At 39.3% G+C, this 14,780-nt stretch overlaps 1 protein-coding gene across 2 annotated transcripts in view; it reads right to left on the bottom strand.

Annotated features, from left to right (window-relative positions):
• The window catches only part of XYLB (xylulokinase), an 81,109-nt gene that overhangs the window by 11,000 nt on the left and 55,329 nt on the right, over window positions 1-14,780 (bottom strand). For both annotated transcript variants that reach the window (XM_057365406.1, XM_057365407.1), the window contains one exon: window positions 3,176-3,234. In XM_057365406.1, the coding sequence (XP_057221389.1) occupies window positions 3,176-3,234 (59 nt within the window). The remainder of the gene's footprint in view (window positions 1-3,175; window positions 3,235-14,780) is intronic.

Genomic DNA, 14,780 nt, shown 5'->3' with positions numbered 1-14,780 from the left:
GAAGGAAGGAAGGAAGGAAGGAAGGAAGGAAGGAAGGAAGGAAGGAAGGAAGGAAGGAAGGAAGGAAGGAAGGAAGGAAGGAAGGAAGGAAGGAATCACATCTACTGAGTGCGTGTGCTCTTCCCCACAGTGTAGATTTAGAAAAACAATGCAGAAGGGGGAAAATTAAGACATATTTGGATGGGGGCATAGGAACTTCAATGACTGCTTTCCAAAAACATTGTCAACAAACGCTTTCCATTTAGATTTTATCACTTCTAGSACTGCAAGTGTCCCTCAGGCTGAGCAATACAAGAGGCAGGCARCAATTCAGATATAACTTGTGCTGGTTTTATTGCCTTTGCCAAAGGGAAAGATGTCTCACCTGACTGAAATCCATGCAATTGAGTCTGAAATAAGGCCAGAATGCCCAGCACTTGGAAATGCCCAGCATTTGAATTAGCAGCAGGCAGCCCTGACCCTGGAATTTACAACCCTGCTGATGGTGGACCCCAGAGCTTCACAAAAGATGACTCAGTAATACAATCCATTTTATCTACAGAAGTGCATAGTATGTGAAATTTCTAGAGRATTTTTCTTTCTCTGAAAGTTTGTGGAGAATCTGCAAATCAAAACCTTTGAAAATAATTAAGCTTCATAATTTTAAACCAAAGTGGCTGGTTGCTAACTAGGATCCAGTGAAAGCCTGACCTCAACACTTTAAATGCTCTCTTTTGTTAAGACAGCCAAGCCAGTAGTGCCTAACTTCACTTGCAAKCAAGCAATACATGAGCTTCAATGCTAGAGGAAAAATGAAAAATGAATCATGATATTTATTAAAAAGTCCTCTGGAAATTATAAGGTCAAGGAGCACTGGTCCCATTGCCCATTGCCGGCCAATACCACCAGYTTGTTTCAACACATTCCCCATCCGCATCTTCACCTCATCTCTAGTAGGCACTTTTTAAATTTAAACTGTACAATCTTTTGGACAGCAATTTTTTTCTTTTTAATCTCTGCAGAACCTCATACAGTGTAGCTCTATTCTATGCTGATTGCTAGTAAGTGCTATACTATAAATAACATTTTAACAATTTAACAAGTAACATTTAGTTTTACCATGATTATAAAATAAAACTATTCAAAGTTCATATATTTAGTAAGTCATTTGGAACTGTGGTATYGCTCACAAATAATTTTAAAAGAAACTGTTAGAGGTTTTACTGCTTAAGATATTTYACTGTGTTCCATGTGGTCATTAATCAAGCACCACATATGTTATAAAAACTTCCTGGAACTGTGGAGAAAGCTACCCTATTAAATTTTTTTAACAGATTTTCCTAAGTTGCCTCCTTTGTGGTGTAAAATATACGAGTTACTGAACGTTGATTAATTAAATKATAGTCTTTTATAGCCCTGGAACAAATTATCCAAAATTGACCATGATAAGGGTGGAAGCTGTTATTCCTTATGCAACTGATATGKTTTCTGAGGTTTTGATTAAATTAAAAAGAAAGATCCAATTAATCAGTGATTAAGTGAAAGACACTGTATTGATCATATTATTTTAAGACACTTCTAATGAGTTTTAAAACCAGCTGAATCGTTACACGTGAAAAGCGAGCACCCCAGCCACCACTCTCCCAATCCCTATGATTTCTCAGCTRTGTATGTTACCAAATTACACATTTTAAGAATGTTTGATTCTCTGCTTTCATTCCACAGCAAAGAGATCCTCCTGGCACCTAAGCTGGAAATACAGCTTTAAAAACAAACTCATCCATAAACCCAATCTTTCCTGATGTATCCTTAGCAGAATTACTCCTGTAAGCACCAATGTTTTATGCAATTAACCAATCAGTTAATTTCCCAGTGTCACATTCTTAGGCAAAGTAACCAAAGCAGATGAAGAGAAGTGACATCTGCAGGCAAAACATGCCAAATTTGCTGCTCCCCAATCAGCTGCACCACCAGCAGTTGTACACACGTGTGGTTTAGATGCCTTAGGAGAAAACAGCTTTTTGCTTTTGTGCTCTTTTACCTCCATTTAATCCAGCTCAGGTTTTGTGGTGCAGAGAATTAGTGCAATTGTCAAAGAGAATGGTGTGCAGCTGAGGCTYTCTGGAGCTGATGGGAAGGGATTGGAATCCCCAAAAAACATTTCACCCTGTGTTCAATATCRCCAGTGACGAGACATGGCCCAAAATTAAGTCTTTTGGAGTACACATCTACCTCTAGGTCAGTGCTGGAGCCTGTAGTTAAAGAGAAACTTGTCAAAGCAGCCCTTGGAGCTCAGGAAGCCCCTCGGATCACCCAGAGGGAGACTTTCACATTTGTTATGTTAAAACACCATCCGCTTTCCTCTGCACTGCAACAGACGGGATCTCCCCCGACTGTTACAGGGCTGACAGATCGTAAACAGACATCACATCACAGCTGACTGGATTTGGGCAGCATGAATCCCAATCCAGATGTCTCTCTCTGTGCTGTCGAAAGCCAGGTGAGAGGCCCCTCACCATTTGTGAGAGAGGCTTTGCCAAGTCTCAGTGGGCAGAAGCAGAGAGCACACGGTTCCCTGTTCTCCAGGAGACGGATGAAGGATCTCACCCAGACTGGATGTGCAGCTACAGCAGCAAAAAGGAGGTTGGGAAGGGAGAGAACAGACCACACAGAAATGTAGCCTGCTCCCAGTATTTGATGTGATGCTAACAAGTAACACCAGGGCAGTGGGTTGAGGTTTGTATGAGGATGTTTGTTTGGTTTGTTGTTTGGTTTGTTGTTTGGGGTTGGGTTTTTCCAGGGTTCAACATCAGCATAATTCCCTTTCAAAGCAACCAATGGTTTAACTTTGACCTGAATGACAAAACAAAAATCTCAGGTATTATATATGAAGTTTCTTCTCGATTTCTTTGCTGATTGATTCGATGTAAGCGTTGAGCCCTGGAAATCACCAGTGCMCCAGATACACATTCATAAAACTAGTCAAGTGTGGAAAAAACCCTAAGTTCAGTATAAAGTTAGCACTGGGCCGAAGGTTTTCATGCTAAACCTGAAGAAAAACCCCAAAGACCTGCAGCAGTATCACAATCCCATATCCACACCTTCCTGTGCAGCTGCAGTGATTTAGATTCGGTGCAGTGAAATAAAAATGGAGATGTGACTGCAAGTTCAGGTCAGGATTTAATGTTCCACTTACCTGTAAGATCTTTTTATTGTGGGATGCACCACCAGTAGCCAAAATCCTTGTTCTAGGCACTGCAATGCAATAAAAAGTACAAATCAGAGTGAAAGTGCCTGTGGGTCAAGATTTGTACTCCTGAACCAAGCAGTGAGAACAAGGAGGTGGGAGTCAGGGTCCTGTGTCTGTACCTCTAATTTACCTTCTGTGAAAAAGGAGATAACACTAATTACCCACCTTTCCAAGGCACATTAGAACACTTTCTTAGAAGAGGCAACATAAATATTGCAGATCTATTATTATTATGGTGCTATCAATGTCAGGAGATTTGCAAAGGAGATACACAGTGAGAAAGGCAGYGTTATTATCTTACAGCTCTGGTTTGAGGTCAGATTGGTTTGGCTCGTTGCTGTACATATACAAACTGACAGATAACCTTTAAAATCAGCAGTATTTTCCAAACTTATCTCCTCATGACGTTCACAGTCAGAGTTCACTGAAACCTGGGCAATCCCTATACGCTTCAATGACAAGGAAGTGTGTCAAAAGGCAATTAGAGATGGTCTAAATCACTTCACTAAAATTAAAAAAAAAATCGGAATCTTCATCCAGGGCAAACCTGCCACTTTGGGGGTGTTAAAATATCCTGTGTTCTTTAGTCTTTAAAGAAATTCATCCTTTCTTCTACATTCCTGGGTGTCTGTCCTGTGCCTCATCATTTATTTGGGTGCATGCTCCTCTGGAGCATGGCATGCAACAAGCCACACATCTATCCATAATCACAATTCAGCAAGGCATTATGAACATAAATAGTCCAAATGGTCTCACTGAAGTTCTTCAAAGGCTTAAAACAAAATAAATGCATAAATACTTTGATATCATACATTAAAAAAAAAATCTAAACATTTAATTACCCTGATTTATGACAATAGCAAGTGATACCATCATGTATACCCTCCCAAAAGGGAAATTTCACTGTGGTTATTGTTTTGTTATCTTAACTTCCTTTTTAATAAAAGCTAATTTATTTCTCAGAAGGCAAAGTTGGGCAACTTACACTGATGCCCAAAATAACTTATTGTGATTTATCCTTTCAAGTATCTTAATGACAAAAGCCCTGAAGACAGAATTAGAAATAATCAGAAAATGGAGTTCACCACCRTTTCCAGACCCCCATCTGGGTGCTCAGGTGGAGCCCAAAACCCAGACAAAGCATTGCATGGAGGGACACTATTTTACTGATAAATTTAATTTTATTTTCCTCTTTGGAGGATATTCAGTGATGCACAAATTGGGTTTTAAAAGCCATTAGGATCTCTGTCAATGTCAGTAAACAAATAAAACAAACAGCAGAGTGATTCCTCGGGGAAAACAAGTTTCAATTATACCAACACAGAGTGACAGATTCCTGCCAAGATTATCACAACAACATAATAGCACAGAAACCAGTGAAAAATAACGAGTAAGCCTCTGTTCCTAGAAACCAGACCAAACTCTAAATTATTTGCCTGGTAGTCACAATTCTGTCTAGCTAAACCTTGTTGCGAATATAAATTCTTGCAGAACCACCATATCCCATGTGAAAACACCACATTTCAGAGACAGCCAGCAAGACAGAATGAGAAACAAACACAGTGGCTGCACTTCCCAGCAGCTCAAATCAAAGAATAAGACAGAATTGCTCTCCAGTGCCTTGGGAAAGGGGCCGAGCCCACTGCTGGGCTCCCACCAGCAGGAAAGAGCAGTGGACAACATCAAAGTGCCAAAAAAAAAGAAAAAAAGCCAAACAGCGTCACCCCTGTGAGAACAGCAAACACATCTTAGCTCAGCTGCTTCCTGCACTCCCATCTGCATGCCAGCTCTCTGTCTCTGGGCCTCTGCTCCACAACTTCCCAAATGTTTGCATTTGGAATCCAGGRATGGATGGGAGACTTACTCCTTGCTAGGCCAGAAYRTTCAGGTTTTGGCTACACTATTCAGTTCATGCCATCCCTGTAACTCAAGCCASTCCTATATCAATAACAGGAAAGTACARGTGGATTTACAGTGCATTTGCTACCCAACACAAACCACACAAGAATATGCATTTACCCCACCATTAATTGAGTTAGTTGTCTTCCAAGGTGCCAAACCAGACCTCGGGTCTAAAAGTGTTTAATTTATGCTGATTATTTAAAATGCGTGATAAATGTTGATTATCTATACACCCACCTTAATCCAGGCTAATTCTTTKGTAGCAAAATACTGAGAATTATTCCAGAATATAGCTAATCTACTGGATAAAAGCAACTAACTTAATTCACTCTGTGAAGTTTCTAACGTTGGTTAGGCAGTTCTAAATTGGATCCACTCMTGAATACAAACACTCACAGACACACAGTAAAACACACAAAACTCTATGCTGAAGCTACATGAAGGGCAGAACTATTCATTCTCCTCCACTTGGAGAAATTGGGATGGCTCACTTCACCAAAAGACATCCCAGCAGGTTACAGTCAAGTGAACTTTAGTCATCTCTGTGGGATAACAGACTCTGTGTTGCTGGGCAGGTGGGACTCATCCATCCAGGCCACAGGGAAGCAAAATCTCAGGTGAATGTGGCACCGTGCACGTGGCCAGACAACAGCATCCCTGGTTGAGTTTCAGTCACTTCTTACAGACAAGGTTTAGATCCCAAAGAATTTGCTGAATTCTAAATTTACATCTTATTTCTGTCTCTCTCCAGAGAATGAGGAAAATGCATTGATCACCGATTTCAGGGACTGCCTTTTTAACACCAATATTGTGTGCTTTACTGAACAGCGGACATTTGCTGCGAGATGTGTAATTGGATACGTCTTATAAATAAATAAAGCAAGCCCATCATTTATATATAAAAGGCATTAACAGAGACATTGTTCATCCATCACCAGCAGTGTTCTCAGCCAGCTGTGTTTGAATCTGTCAGGAGCTTCCATCCATCCCCTACAGCACTGCACAAAGAGAACGTCACAGCGTTACTAAAAAAAACCCCAAAAACAACTGTAGCAAACATAATTCATGAATTCAATTTCTTGACAGTTGAGAGAATCAGATTTAAACATCTTTTAATTAAAAGCTCCCTGCATAGTACCTAACCAACCAGTTTATTTCCTTCTTATTGGAAAACTAATTATTTTTTAGAGAGCTGATGCTGAATTTTAACCCTATCTAGAAAGCGTTTGCAGTTGCACACGGCAGGGTTGCCCTGCTATGTGCACACATTCTAGAGATTTATTCTCTTCTGTGGAATGTGGTGATTGACCTAATAAAATTGAGTTAAAATAATTATTTCCACTGGACAGGAGGAGAGAAGAAGACCCAAGTAAAGAAGTTTGTTTGTGTGGGAAGTCTGAGCAAAAGGCACTTTCCCAGATGAGGCTGAGTAGGCAGCACCCTCTGTGCACACAAAAATACCCATTGTGCCGTTCATAGACATCCAGCAAAAGCTGAGTGATGTTCAAGTTCATCTCCTGGCTTCTGCTTTCAGCCAAAATATTGCTCTCATTGAAAGGTACATAGGAAAAAGAAAAAAAATTGTCCCTGAGAAAAGAGGGAAATTACAATTATATACGTCCAGCTTTGTCACTGGTCCTAAAAGGACTAAAGTCCAGCATCACCATATATTTACAAACACAGAACTGATGCTTTCCCTGAARAGGAAGCTATTTAAGAAGATCGAGACCAAAAGTGGAGGGAAAACCAAAGATTTTATTAAGAGCAGATTCAAAGAGCATCCAGTGGATTCAGCAAGTRAGACACTGGAAGCAGTAACACAGGGTGAGTCTTCCCTGAGCACTCTGACCAGGASCAGGAGTTGGACTCGATGATCCTTGAGGGTCCCCTACAACTGAGGGCATTCTATGATTCTGTRATAATAAATGTAGGTATTGAGAAAAATAATTATACCAGCAAACTCACACCAATCAGAAGGGTAATACTGATAATTAGCACCAAAAGTCTTCTGCAGCATCATTCGTGCAAGGAAACTGGAGGCAGAAATTCATCCTCCTGTTCCACCAGCAGCGGGTCAGGTGAGACTGGTAACAGATCCCGGTGCTGAAATTGGTGGGATGACTCCTGACCTTGGGGCTTTTGGATCTGGCTGTATTTCAACTGGACAGAAACTCTGTCTGTGTCAGTACAGAATGTTGCTGGTTCATGCWCCTCAAAGGCAAAAACCAGAATCTGACCTTCCATTTTGAAGATGAAAGCTCTTCAACTTCCCCATTTGAATTTTCAGTGCTACCCACAGCCCTGGTTTGTACCCCAAACTCCAGGCACTCGCTAACTTTCAAAACTCCTAAAAAACAATTCCAAGAATTCATCCAAACAGCTTCATAACATCTTTCTCATCACAACTGAATCCATAAATAAAAGAGAACAATAGAACATGTATTCAAAAAGCAGCTGATTATGCACATGAACCCATGCCAGTTATAAGCATGATTGCAAATAACTGCAATTTACAATTTGCAAGCAACAAGAAAAGTATCAGCCCCTCCTTTATTTCTCTGATTAACTTCAAACACTATAATTTCAAAAAAAACCTCAGTATTTGCTAGCTTTTCATTCCAGAAAAAAAGAAAAACAAAACCAAAATGAAAATAGATGGTTATTTTGTCCCATTTATCAAAGAAATGTTCCAAAATCATCCTCCTTGCTTATTAGCRCTTCCAAAATTCATACTAATTTTCTTTATTCATATAAAGACACTGAAATTTAACTCCTGCTACGGTAAAAGATTTCTCTTGTCTAAACCCTTTTAAATGTGGCCTTTTATGTCCCCATGAATTCTAGGACTGGGTCCTAAAAAATATCTACATGAACGAGGCAAAAGTAATGGAAACTGGAATATACCCTTTTTCTCCCTTTCCTTTTTTTTTTTTTTTTTTTTTTAACAGTACAACTGCCCAAGTAAAATCCATTGAAAAACTGTTTTTCAGAAGTGTTTCTGACTTTCACTTTGAAGCATCAGCTAATTTATTACTGAGAAAAGCCAGACAGGTTTGCCACAGAGGGTGGCTGTTTTCTTACTGGCAAGCAAATAAGTTTTTATATATTTTGTAACATGCTTTAATTTCACTGAGGGTTGCTCAAATGTTTGTCAGAAATCTTCCAGACACAAAATTTACTCTTATTTTTTAAATGCAGTGCCTGGGGAAGAAAAACAACTTTTTTTACAGATAGAACTGATCATCAGCCTCTAAGGACACTGCAGTAGAGCGACCATTAAGCCAACTGTAATCCAACAGAGGGGGAAAAAAGCCTTGATTTTCTCAGCAGCAATGACAAATATGCCTAATATTCTCAACATTTATGCCACTTACATAGATAAAGTCTCTACAGTGGTGTGGGGGAGACCAGGCATGATTCTTCTTGTTCGCACTGCTGCAAGGCAAAAATAACACCACTAAAATGAGCAGAGGAGCAAAAACTAAATTGAAATAGAGCAGGAACAGTGGAGTAACCAAGGCTCCTGTGCCACTGAGAGTCACAGGCCACCTTATGTTCTCAAGATACCTGCAAGAGCAGAAATTGCTCTTCGTCAAGATGCCAAATTTGCCTTTTCTAAGACCTCGTTCCAATCAAGACAAAACACCGTATTTTACAACCTAAAGCCTAAAGACACCAAATCACCTAACTGAAAATCCTCCTAGTCTAGCTCAGTTCAGATTAATTTAAAATTTAATGCTGACTCAGAGCCCTCTCCTTCTTGACAGATATCAGAAAGAAATAAATGCAGAAAAACACACCCATAAATTATCTCTCAACAGCAGTTTAAATTACTGCAGAACACCCCCAAAAAATTACACGCAGCCCAAGAGGTACTACAGATGGAACAAAATCTACTCAAGATGCAACCCCACTGACAGTTCAACATCATTGACTGCAGCAGAATGATACTGCAGGGAAAACTTTGGTMCATGAGTGGTAAAGACTTCTTTGGGAACAAGCAGATCAATAGTCATAACATTGTTATAACATAGACATTGACACGCTCGCAACAAGGCCCCTGAAATATTTGCAATTCTCGTAGAAATACTGCAGAGCTGCAATTGTTTGTCAATTCACAGCGATTTTTTAATTTATTTTTTTTAAGGCRCAGATCTCTATTTGACAGAATATTGTGATGAAGCCTGGGACAAATTCCAAAGGTAAGGTATTAAAAAAAAAATCCACAACTCAGCACTAGAGTTTACGGCAAGGGGGAAAAGAAAAGGAGCAGATTCAGACTAAGAATTTTTGCAGACAAAGGTTGAATATTTAAAAAAAAATATTTCTCTGAAGCTTTTAAGGAAAGAGACAGAACACACAGCAGGAGGGTTGGAACTGGATGATCTTTAAGGTATCTTCCATCCCAAGCCTTTTTTTGATTCTATGAACACTTAAAATCTCTTTGATCAACACCAAAAATGGACTGGAGGAAAGTCCTCTCCTGAAGACATTTTTACTAGGAGCAATTTTATAAACCCTTTCTATCTCTAGCTTRTCTAATTCCTAGGTTCTGAAATCATTAAAGAAAAAAAAAGTAATATATTACACGAAGTAGTAAGATAAAAAGGATTTATGTACCAACATAATTGCTTACATCAGGTGGGGTTTTTTGGGGTTTGGGGTTTTTTTGTTTGGTTGGTTGGTTTGAGTTGATTTTTTTGTTGGTTTTTTTTTTTTTTGCCATTCAGTTTTCCTATTTTGTGACCCAAAGCATGGCTATTCTAAGAACTGTGTGTTGGGGGTAAATACTAGTAACCACAAAAACTTTTCAGCAGTTGTTTGAACATCTATAAAGTAGCCAAGGCTCCAATTAAAAGCTTAACCTAACAAAGAACAAACTGCTTTGATTTACCCTGTTTCCACAATTATTTATAGATTCTTGGCAACACTTCTACCTTCATCTTCCATTTCATAATTCCAGTTGTTCAGCAAATAGACAAGAAATCTGGAACCAGTGTGACAAATTAACTGATTCTTAAAAATGTTCCAAAACGGGTGGCACCAGTCTGAAAACAAAATCTAGAGACCCAGCCTCAGCATTTGAAATCTGGCCATCASTCCCAGTTTTTTAATAACCTACCAACAGACAGCTCCAAAACAGTAAAAGATCAGAGTGGACCATTTGACTAAACAAGATCACACAACTTTCACACAGTGGTCCCACCTTCCAGCCCCCATGTGTAGTCACTGAACTACAGCGACCTCAGAAAGACAGAACTTCAGCTAAAGTGACTGAGAATTTACTGTATCTACTGGCTGTTTTCATATTTGATTCCTTTAAATAGTTTCACTCTTCCCATAATTTATATTTTTATACTTTAAACTTCTTGTCACTTGATCTTTGTGGCTTTAGCCTTCCAGTTAAAATATTACTATTCAAATGGGGTTTCCCCTTCACATGCTGGCACTTTAAAGACCACAATTAAATTACATCTTGTATTTCTTTTTGGTAAACTAGGGATGGTAAGTTCTGCCACTCATTAAAAGGTGTAATTTCAAGACCACAAACCACTGATGCTTAGTGCTGCTGGTCTAATATCATTGCCTGGCAGAAATGCCTTCACCTCTGAAACCACTATCAAAAACAGAACACTAAAAAAGTCTGTCCCAGAAGAGTCTGACATTACATACTGTCAGTTTGCCTATCCAGATATTTAACAGTTAAAAAAAAAATTCTGATAAATCACAGAGGACCTTGCACTGGAAAACTGCCTGGGAGAACTCTCTGGAGAGAATTTCTGGCTTTGAATGTCTGTAGCTCCAGCAGGTTCATGCTCTGCAGTGCCATGTGAGAGGGGGTCCTGTGGTCCCCACCACAGGGAGCCCAAGGTTTTGGAGAGCTCTGCACTCAGCTGTATCCCAGTGCCTCTGGGAACCCTGGAAGGGCAAATGTACAATTCCTGCTGMTCAGTTCCCAGGCTAAGGTGAGATGTTCACCCAGAGAAAGGAACATGTAAGATATTCTCAAAAATTCATTTTAATAAAARAAGTCACTGCTACATTAGGCATTTTTCACTGACTACAACAATTTTTTTTCAATGTGCTCTGTAGGCAGCATTGCAGCACAACTCAGTATCTTCTCAAAATATTCCAGCACATGAAAAACTTGTGCTTGAAACTCAGCAAAATGCAGACCCTCCCATGCCTATCAGAACTCTGCTGTGTGTGAGCACCACATGTGGCTTTACAGATCACACATCAGTAAATAATGCTCGACACTGAGTTATTTAGGAACACAAAAACCACAGTTTCATTTTTAACAAAGATTTGTCCTCATATAGCAATGTTCAACCTTGCAAATCTTCTGAGGGAAATAGAAAATTRCTTTGGCAAATCAACGTATGACACCATCCATCGAAGGTTAAAATGAGAAAAGCAGACGAGGAGATAAATGAGCCACCCAAGGTCACACAAAATCAGAAGAACAACCAAGAATAGAACAAAGGCCTCTTCGTTACTTAGATCACAAATGCATTCAATTCTGCATTAGTTAATCTGCAGACTATGAGCATCAGTAGCAAGACATGTCCACAGGAGAAAATACAATAATAATGAGCTGCAAGTTCAGCATTACCTAAAGCCACAGGATACAATTAAAACGCACAGGGTGCTGTGACCTGACCTTGAATGCCACTCAAGTGACAAGAGGAAAGAGCATGCTACCAAGTATTCTGATTCTGGAGAAACACAAAGCACAACAAACCTGGGGGGAAAATCAGTTGGGGATCTAGACTTGCAAAGCAGATCTCCACCACTTCTCAGGTCTGCTCTGCTTCCCTCCCCACCAGCCTTTGTGTYTTATCAACAACATCAATAAAAACCTCTGGAAATGCCACGGAAAAGACTCAAGRCCCAAGCAATGTCTTATTTTTGCAAAGGATAAGTGAGATGAAAAACAGAAAAGAACTTGCAAAAAAGGCAATTTGGGTRTTTTCTTTAAACATTTTTTCAGAARAATTATTACAACTGTTTTGGCATCCACACATATTGCCTGTAGCTTTTCATTTCCTCATCCAGTAAGAATGGTTTGTGTTCGTTCAGTGCTGATGAAGAATTTTTCTTCTTGATTTTTCTTTTTCATACCTCCTACTCCTCTCAGTAGAAATAACCTATAGGTTGAAAAGTACTTCTCAGGAATAAAATTAATTGATAGGAGGGTGTAACTGCTCACCAAACACTAGCTGAGGTAGCGGAAAATCTGTTTATTGTGTTTGTTCAATTAAGTTTCATACATCAAGAAGAGAAGAAAATAAATTGAGGAGGTAACACTTTTCTCCCTAAAAACTGTAACAGACCTACTCACAGCAAAAAGAAAAAAAAACCATGCTGACCTGCTCTATATGACTGTGCTGAGTAACTTCTCTGCTCTAGACTTCATTCTTTCTGTACCTAAAGAATTCAGCACTGGGGACCACTTGTACCAGTTGGGTCTCTGAGCACCACTAAAGCCTTCTGTTATTAATAAACCTCCTCCTTTCCAAGTGGATTATTTATAAATGAATTGTGTGACCTCTGGCAGGCTGGAACTAAACAGAGAATAGAGTTTGTTCCCCCTTTAACTGAAAAACAAAGGCTATGGGAAGATGAATAGAGAGAAGCAATTAATATTTCCTAATAATTGTCGTGGTGAATAGGAGGACTGCTGCATTTCTCAGGGTTTCTGCACAGAAAGGTTCCAGGTAACTATTCTTTCACAGGGTTGGGTTCATGTAAATCAGATGTTGTTGCCAAGCAACTATAGGTGCTAAGGAATGAAATACAGTCTGCAGAAACCTAATAGCCTGGAGAGAGAAAAAGGACTACAATCTGAGATTTATGGCGTATATAAAAGGAAAAGAGTCATTCTCCCACACACAAAGAACACAGATACTTTATTATAAATGTCCTTAGCATGTTTTTCTGAGGTATAATTAAGCAATAAAATTCCCACTATGCCCCAAATCAAACAGGTAAATTCTTTTTTTTTTTTAATGTTTTGCTCATTTAGCTTTCTAGAAATAGATCTTGAGAAATTAGTTACCAAGACAAAAGGTAAAATTTAACCCAAAGATCTTTCTTTTCCCCAAGAAAAATGTTAGGTATACAGACAGCACTGCAACTGCCAATCAGCTTCACACTTTACCTTCTTATGTTTTTATACCATGCTCATTAACATAGCATCTGATCATCAGAAATTCTCTTTAAGCTTATTAAGATTTTAAAATATTTTTAGCAAGTTAATTAGAATACATTAACAGAGCTCATCTGTGTTCACCCATCATGCATATTTTATTTTATTCAGGCAAATTGCTTTTAAATGAAATATTGGATCTAGGGAGGGGACAGTGTTGGGTACTGAACAATACAACCCCCCCATGCAAACACAGGCTCCCACACATGAATAGCTTCACACCACTGAAAAGGAGGRACTTTCTGATGGCAAAGGGCTTTTTAAATTCCTGTCCTTATCACAATCCCCTGCAGCTCTGTTGTGCATACATGGACATGGGATATMATCCCAGTACCTGAACCATCCTTTGCTGCCATTGTGGTCCCATACAATCAAAAAAAGTTAAAGACACTAAGAGTCCATTGCAATGGGAGCCAAAGGTGCAGCTAAGGAGAAGAAAAGAACATTTTCAGCCCCTCACACTGTAATTCAAAGACTTTTACAGATTCACGATTCATAAGTTTATTTTTCTCCTGCTGATTGTGTCTGAGGATATCACTTGACCCTAAGGCAGGAGCCCAATGAGGAGCCCTGGCAAGGTGAGGCACAGGTTTCTGACAGGCAGGGGTGCACATGGATTTGGCAGAACAGGAACAACCCACAAAGGATGAACCTGGAACACCCTTTGCTTTGGCAAYCAGCATAAATGCCTCCCTCTGATGTGCATTCAGCATAATTAAATACCCATTTCTGAGGAAAAAAGGAGACAACAAAAATTACCTTGACATATTTTTGGCTGCCACCTGCAGGATTTCACCCAAGCCAGATGAACTCCATCACTGGCTAGGGAAACTTAACTTCAATGCTACTAATGATAAGATATTCCTCAAGCTCCTGATCCACCTTCACTCAATCCAGCCAAATAAGAGGTCTTTGAGATTGTTCCTTTATGGCCCAAATCCTTCCTAGCTGAGGAAGAATGGAAAATCACACTGATTTCACCAACACTTCTCAAGTGAAGCATTTACTTTCAGAGATCTGCATTAATAAAAGAATAAACAAATGCCAACCTCAGGCTTGACTCAGATTTTTCACTCTCACTGCATTTCAATTAACCTGCCACAGATTGTAGAGCTGACATATTTGATTCAGATAGTAAAGAAAACACTCTTAAAAAAACAACAGGTCTGAATCCTTTGATGAGTGATCATACAATCCATGCTCAGTCACCACACATTTCATGATCTGCATCATTAACACTGTCTGGTTTGAGGGATTTTGATAATCTCTTTGACAATCTATAGCAGTTCTTTATCTCCAAGGCACTGATGCCTTTTAGCCAATGATCATTATTTAGGTATGCTTTGTGCCTGTAGCCTTCCCTGAGATGTTAATCTCCATAATTCAAGAGGTTGCTCTTTTACAAGCTCTTGCCATAATTCCCTGTGTTTTCCCCTA

This window comes from Malurus melanocephalus, unplaced genomic scaffold (genome assembly GCF_030028575.1).
Source record: "Malurus melanocephalus ecotype Western Australia unplaced genomic scaffold, MMel_1.1 scaffold_52, whole genome shotgun sequence".
In the NCBI taxonomy this organism is placed as follows: Eukaryota; Metazoa; Chordata; class Aves; order Passeriformes; family Maluridae; genus Malurus; species Malurus melanocephalus.
Note: the sequence above shows the minus strand (reverse complement) of the source record. Positions and strands in the feature narration are given on the sequence as shown.